This window comes from Neoarius graeffei, chromosome 28 (genome assembly GCF_027579695.1).
Source record: "Neoarius graeffei isolate fNeoGra1 chromosome 28, fNeoGra1.pri, whole genome shotgun sequence".
In the NCBI taxonomy this organism is placed as follows: domain Eukaryota; kingdom Metazoa; phylum Chordata; class Actinopteri; order Siluriformes; family Ariidae; genus Neoarius; species Neoarius graeffei.
Window position 1 is genome coordinate 50406805 of NC_083596.1, and position 7952 is coordinate 50414756.

The 7952-nt window shown below is 43.9% G+C and overlaps 1 protein-coding gene across 2 annotated transcripts in view; it reads right to left on the reverse strand.

The window, feature by feature from the left end:
- Nucleotides 1–6524: 6524 nt before the first annotated feature.
- The window catches only part of iqcd (IQ motif containing D), a 9055-nt gene continuing 7627 nt past the window's right edge, over nucleotides 6525–7952 (reverse strand). For both annotated transcript variants that reach the window (XM_060913375.1, XM_060913374.1), the window contains 2 exons: nucleotides 7839–7910; nucleotides 6525–7624 (listed from right to left, as the gene is read on the reverse strand). In XM_060913375.1, the coding sequence (XP_060769358.1) occupies nucleotides 7346–7624; nucleotides 7839–7910 (351 nt within the window). In that variant the 3' untranslated portion in view covers nucleotides 6525–7345. The remainder of the gene's footprint in view (nucleotides 7625–7838; nucleotides 7911–7952) is intronic.

A 7952-nucleotide genomic window follows, 5' to 3' on the forward strand; every position in this document is an offset into this window, starting at 1 on the left:
CTTGACAGCTTTCTATATTCTGTCCCATCTGTGTATTATGTTCTTCAACTATTGCGAGTGAAAACTAAAAGCCATTAGTAGCAATAGTTATGGCGAGAGAAGATTTAATGTGTCCTTTCAGTTCATTGGCTAGATGGATATACGACGATTTTTTAAGAGAGTGAGTGAGGAACAGGAGAGTGACAAGGGAGCTGATGCTGAAGAGGTCTGCGTGATCGAGGTCAGTAAATGTCAACAGAGAAAACAGGGCCGAGTTCAACCAACGCACCGTTTTGAGACGGTTTAGCTCTGGTTTGATCTAGGCCACTAATTGAACGAGGTAGCCTATTTGGCCACAACATAGTAGCCCACAACGCTTTCCTCGAGTTAAAGATGACAACGCGTTGCATAAGAATGGAAACTGTAGGAAAACATTTCAAAACATTGTGACCGCATTGGCCTTTGCAATAGGCTTCCGAGTTTGTTTTCTTTCGTTTGGTGGGTGTGTCAGAAGTCACCATATCAGCACTGATGTGCAGGCTATCAAAAACCCACCGAATTAAAAAGAAAAAAAGACAACATGCACAGTAGGCTATCCACCTCCAGTTGAATGATATAAGCGTGAAAATAAAGTAATCCCCATATTTATATGCCTTAAACAAGCTTGGATAAAAGCAAATGGCAAGCGACGGCCCACTCAGCTGCTCCTGTCTGATCAACGCCTTTAGTGCACCTCTGTTTCTGTTGAATTAACCGTCTTGCATGGCATAAACTAGCCCCTTATTTCATATTCAGTTCTGGCCAACTTGACTTGTATTCCCTGTCTAGGCTTAGCCTATAGTCTAAACTAGTCTCATTGGATGTTAAAGATAGGCCAGCTTACATACAGTAGGCCTACACAACAAAATATTTAATGAATTAATGATTATTTTATAATAATTTAATTTAATGAGAACAGTCACAGGCTGGGGCAGCACGGTGGTGTAGTGGTTAGCGCTGTCGCCTCACAGCAAGAAGGTCTGGGTTCGAGCCCCGTGGCCGGCGAGGGCCTTTCTGTGCGGAGTTTGCATGTTCTCCCCGTGTCCGCGTGGGTTTCCTCCGGGTGCTCCGGTTTCCCCCACAGTCCAAAGACATGCAGGTTAGGTTAACTGGTGACTCTAAATTGAGCGTAGGTGTGAATGTGAGTGTGAATGGTTGTCTGTGTCTATGTGTCAGCCCTGTGATGACCTGGCGACTTGTCCAGGGTGAACCCCGCCTTTCGCCCGTAGTCAGCTGGGATAGGCTCCAGCTCGCCTGCGACCCTGTAGAACAGGATAAAGCGGCTACAGATGATGAGATGAGATGAGCAGTCACAGGCTACTGTAGGCCTCCTCTACATTGCCATGTCAGATAATCGGCCAATGCATTTATTTTGGTGGTAGGCTAACCCCATTCCCAACGTCATCTAGCAATCTTGGAAGATATGATATTAATTTAACTTCAGGGTTTCATCATGTTCATTTTGTTTTTGAGCGTGAGGCAGGAGAGGCTGAGGAGGAAAATGAGCATCAGGCAAGTTCAACTCAGAGAGAGGAAGTGAATCCAGATTCAGAGGAGGTCGAGCAAATAGATCTAGAGAGAGAAGAAACCTAAACAGAGACAGAAGGTGAGCAAGGAGGCCAAGAGGAAGAAAAGGATCAAGAAGCTGCAGCATCTTCTCTTATACCCCTTTTCCACCAAATCAGTTCCAGGGCTGGTTCGGGGCTGGTGCTGGTTCACAACTCGTTCAGCTTGCGAGCCAGCTGAGAACCAGTTTGCTTTTCCATAGCTCGCGGTGCTAAGGGAAGACAAGTCATTACGTCTCTGTATACGTCAGTTACGTCGTTGTATACGTCATTATGTCGCTGTATACGTCAGTTACGTCGCTACGTTTGCATAAACCTTGGCGCAAATATCGAAGCAAAAACAACACGGAAGAAGCAGCAGCAGCAGCAGCAACAACAACAACAACAACAATAATAATGGATGACTTTGCGTTTGTACAGCTGCGGCTTCTCGTCACTTAAAAATGGCGACCTTTCACGGTCTTGTTATTGTTGTTGGTCTTAACAACTCCGCCCCCCCGCTGACGTAAGCGATTCTTTCCTCTGGCCCAGCAGAGAGTTGGTGCTAGCCTGGAACCGGTTTTTCTGGCCCCAGAGCCAGTTCTTTGTCAGTGGAAACAGAAAACCTGGTTCCAAACTAAGCACTGGCCCCGAACCAGCCCTGGAACTGCTTTGGTGGAAAAGGGGCATCAGTGATTTAGGTGATAAAGACACAGGGCCCAGACAGGTAAAGCTGAATAGCTATCCACAAGACGTCTTTGGTACACAGAAGAGGGCATTTCACCACAGCTGGTTTGCTAAGTACACCTGGTTAGAGTATTCAGTCAACCTGAATGCTGCTTTCTGCTTCCCATGCAGAGTGTTTGGCAAAAACATCAAGCATGATGCTTTGGTCAGTTGTGGTTGCAGAAATTGGAAAAAAAGCTTTGTCTGTCTTTAATAAGCATGACATGACACAGTCCCATAAGGACAGTGTTGTTGCATGGAAAGGATATCAGGCAACTAGCCGACAGGGAGATGTACAGATGATGGTGTCTGCAAATGCACATGAGATAGCAGAGAGAAGGGACTATCTGAAGCAGATTGTTGCAGTTACCTCAATGTTAGGGCCTCAGGGGCTACCCTTCCATGGCAATGATGAAAGTGAAGCGAGCACAAACGGAGGCAACTTTCTTGCTTGCGTGGGGCTTTTGATGAAGTTTGATCCATTCCTGCACAAATACAATCCTCCATCAAACGCCACGTACATCTCACCAGTATCTCAGAATGAGATGATTGAGTGTTGTGCTCAGGAAGTGACCAGCGTCATAGTGTCTGAGATTAAACATTCCAAACTTTATTCCATTATGGCAGATGAAGCAAGAGATAGGCGATCAGAGCAGCTGGCTGTTTGTGTTAGATATGTGTCAGAGGGGGAAGTAAAGGAACATTTCCTAGCACTTTCAGAATTAATGACATTTGATGCCCAGTCCATTGCAGACAAGCTGCAGCAGCAGCTCCAGGTCAATGGCCTTGCTGATGTCAAGTGTGTGGCACAGACTTATGACGGTGAGTGGACCCACAGGTGTGCAGGCACATTTTAGAAGGCTCCATCCTGAAGGTATCTATGTACACTGTTATGCACACGAGCTTAACCTAGTGTTGTGCCACACTTGCAGGGCTGTTTCGGAGGCTGTGGAGCTATTTGATTTGTTGGAATGTGTATATTCTTTTTTTTTTACCACTTCCCTGGTGAATCACCATAAGTTCAAAGATGCTCAGTCCAAGCTTGGGTTGGCAGCAATTGAGCTTGTACAACTTTCGAACACTCGTTGGGCATGCCGGCTGCAGTCAATCAATGCAGTTCTTCAGACCTTACCCGCCATTTTTGAATGTCTCTCTGTCACTGGGTCTCCCATGGCTGTTGGTATCAAAGCAAAGCTATCACTCTTCTCAACCATCTATGCTCTCCTGATGTTTCAGACACTTCTGCCTATAACTGAAGGACTCCACAAACTCCTTCAGAAGGAGACTTTAGACCTGGCAGAAGCTCTGATTAGAAAGGATGCTGTGTGTGACACACAGTGCACAGATTCATTTGCCACAGAACTGTATGAGAGAACCAAGGCTCTGTGCCGCACACACAGTATTCCTGAACCACATGCCAAGAAAAGGCAGAAGCAGAAAAAGATGGATGATTTTGTGTTGGAGACAACCGTAGGTTCTCGCACTGAGTGAGTCAGTTCAGAGGTCTTTAAAACGGAGTTGCTTTTCCCCTGTGGACAGGATGGTTGGTGAGCTTGAACTAAGATTTTCCAGTGTAGATGCAGGGCTCCTAAAAGGCATCCAGGCATGCAGCCCTAAGTCTGAGAACTTCTTGAATGAATCCAGCTTTTAAGAACTTGCCAGGCACTATGGCATAGACCTGAAAACGGAGGAGGTCCTTGTTGCCAGAAGCTTTCTTGCTCACAAAGCAGATTCTGGATATCCACCCCAAGACATGTTAGCTGTGCACAACCTCCTAAACTCAGACATGTTTCCCTCTCTGAAGGAAGTCCTCCAAGTTGCCCTGACAGTGCCTGTAAGCAGCTGCTCTTGTGAAAGGTCCTTCAGTGCATTGCGTCGGCTGCACTCCTGGCTGCGTCAAACAATGGGGCAGCAAAGACTATATAACCTTGCAGTCATGTCAATTGAAAATGGCTGAAAATAGTAAGTCAGCTGAATGACAACAAAGTGTTAGAGCGTTTTGCCACTCTGAAAAACAGAAGGCATTCTTTGATGCTTCCACCCGCAAAGTAGCGCAAAGTGGGCACAGAGCTCACAACCGTGTCACAACAGTGATAAGAATGGATAGTTGACTTTCTGTATTATAAGTTCTTCTACTTATATACTTTAATTTTGTCTTTAATCGTTGATTTAAGGACATTTCCTCCCCTGTTCTCGAACATATCACTGTTACTTACATTAAAACTCTGTTATGTCAGACTCAGTCAGACACATTGAGTTTATAAGAATGTAGCTGCGTACTGTGAAATAGTCTCAAGGATGTTCATCTTTCCTGTGATGTTGTTGTACAACTCGAGAACTTATATTTTGGGCTAAACTAAGTAAGACCAAGTAAGGCCTTAGTTTTTTTCTTTATGTTTTAGCCCATCTCGTAAAGTAGCTCTAGCTAGCACTAATAATGAAAGCTGTTTTTGAGATAGGACAGAAATGGTGAGCAAATTTTCTTTCTAAACTTCACTATTGGTTTAAGCTTATTTATTTGTTTGATATCTGCTCTGAAAACTAAGTGTCCCCCAAAGGGTTAAGGTATACTGTATTCTCATTTGGCAGAATAAATGTTTGAGAAACATTCATATTTGTCTGTATTGTCAGATTTCACTAGGATTTTGAACGAAGCTAGGTGTAACTAAACTAATTAAATAAAGCACCACACCATTATGTTGTCTCCTGTTCAGTGCATCAGACTGAAATAAAGAGCTTTATTTGGAATATAACCTAACAAATTTTTACCAAATGCACTGATGGAGATATTTGCAAACATCTTTCTTCATAACCATAGCCCCAGCCTCGAATGAACTGATTTAGACTTATTTTGTTAATATAAAGAAGATATCCTGAAGACTTAGGAGAGAAATAGCAGGGTAGAAAAAGAAAGTGATCCAGATAACAGATTCTGATAAATGTTCTTCAAATAATGAATAATTGACGAAGCCTGTGTAGGAGCAATAAAAAAAATTTCGGCGCACACACGCATTACTGAACACACTCCTGGGGCTAAGCCCCACCCATCTCTCAATCAGAAGGGGTGTTCACACGGCAACTTTTACTCCGGTGTAAAAGTTGCCCCAGTAGAGTGTTCACACGGTACAAAGTTATAGCGGTGTCGCCCCTGAAAGCTGCTTAAACCGGTGCAAATCTAACCCTGCTCGGGAGGTGGTTTCAGAAATTTACTCCGGAGTAAATGCTAGTTTGCGGGGCAGCACCGATATAAAATGGGACGTCTGAACGCTACAGGGGTAGACTCGCTACGCGTGAGGAGAGTTGATTACATACGGGCATTGCATAATTTGCATCCTGGTATTTTGCGCTTCCAAAATGGCGAATATCAACAACAACAGAACTGTGTGTCTTCCAGTGTTGCCAGATTGGGCGGTTTTAAGTGCATTTTGGCGGATTTGAACATATTTTGGGCTGGAAAACGTCAGCAGTATCTGGCAACACTGGTGTCTTCATCCACATTGTTTTCCCGGCGCTTGGTGATGCCATGACAACCGGGAAAAGGAAGTACATTTTCATGCATGCGCGTATTTCATTTCCGCATTATTACTATCGTATAGCACGGTCGCAAAAACTGCCGTGTGACCGCAAGTGGGGCTGCACCGGTGCTAACGCGCTTCTCTCTAGTAAGCAGGGTTGCGATGTGTGAACGCTCCACAAAATTTACACCGGTGTAAGATATATCGCAACAAAATACATTGGTGCGGCATCGATGCAAATATGTGCTGTGTGAACACCCCTCTAGTGACGTCCATGGTGTAACAATAGTGAAACTTCGTAACCAATCAGGACTTATCCTGATCGAGTTCGATTACCCGTTCTACTTCTTGATAAACTTCGGAACCGGTCAGAACCAGAAACGAAATAAGAGAAACCTTGTTATGACTTCGTTGTATCGGAAGATAATCAGCAGATAAAAAGATAAACGAAATTCACCTCGTGGTTCGCCAAGGCTACCGATTCGATATGGAGTAAGTGGTGTTTATTTTCAGAAACTTGACCTTTTGATTATCACAGCTTTTGTTTGGTCCTTCTGGAAGGTCAAATGAAAGGTTTCGTAAGTTTTTCTTGAGCTTTTCGGCAGATATACTGAGAAGCCGATATCAAACGTCTGCTATTCACTTTAATTTTTTTATTTTAGAGTCTTTACACTACACTTGTGAAACAAAACGTGCTCATTAGTACTAAGTAATGCTTCGAAGTTAATTCATGAACAAGTGCTTTCTTTCTTACTATTTTGAAAATAGATCTCGTTCACAGCACTGGATTTTGAACAAAACACAGTAAACAAAATTGGGAACCAAAATACTCCAAGCCCTGATGCTGCTCGCAGCTTGGTGACGCTTGTAAGAGATGAGGCGAGTAGAATTGATAACATGTATATATGCGATATTTACTGTATGAACATGGGATCAGAAAACAGTTTTATTTACAAGCAGGAGCCACATGGACGCATAGGGGACCTATTTTTTTTTTCAGATGTACTTCCGTGAAAAAGAAAAATAAGAATAAAAGAGCGTCTCGTTGATCTAATTTTGAACCTGCAGCGACACACCGTTCGCGCTACACGACCGTAATCATGTGACTATTCAGCGTTTTTACTGTCAATTTATGCTTTAACGGCGCGGTCGTCACACATCAGGTACAGTGTCATATACTTCATCTTCTCATAGAGATGGACGGAGTAACACACTGTGTGTTGTGCTGCGACAGTAAAATAATCAGTGACGGGGTTTTGTGATGAAGCAGAACAGAAGTTACACTCTGCAGTTGATTCTTTTCGTAAATGGGTTTCATTCCTCTCATCCCTCAGTAATACAGCAACAAATACAAATTTCTTCTTAAAGAACGAGGAGACGTACTTTATATCCGTTTCTATCGCAGCTATAAACAGTTGTTCCTTCACAAACAGCTTGTCATGTGACCCGAAGAAACCCTTCTGACCGATCAGATTCCAGAATTCAGCAGCGCTAAATATAGTCCTAAATATTTCAAAGATCCTTGCGTCGTCTTCTTCTTCACTACTTCTTCTTCCCTTTGCCCTTCTTGCCTTTCTTGCCCTTGGTTTTCTTCTTCATGGCCTTGCGGACTTTCCATCCTCTGAAGAACGCCTGGATGACGATGGCGGCTCGACTCTTCATCTCTCTCTCTCTTTCCTCCTCCTCTCTTCGCTCACGCTCTCTCCGTCTCTCCTCCATGATCTGTGAGTGCTCGAGCTCCAACACGGCGAAGTGTTCCTGCAGCTCGCGCAGCTCCGCCAGCTCCTCCTCGTACTCCTGTATCACGCTCTCCAGCGTCGCCTGCGCACATCGGAAAAACGACACAAACGGAAACACTGAGGTCGGAATTCTCATCTTCATTCGGTGGAATGAAGACGCAAAAACCGAGACATAACCTGAAGCGTAACGTGTCCATGCATCAATCTTAATAAAAAATAAATGATTTTGACTCGAATCAGCTTTATATCGAGAACTTCACAGTGAGTGAATAAACAGGAACCATGCCGACCCTGACCTGTTTCTCTTCCATTTCAATATCGTACTTCTGAATCCAGTTTTCAATCTCGGTCTCCAGCTTGTAGTTCTTCTGCAGAGAAAAAAATAATCTCAGCAGTGACAACAACAACAA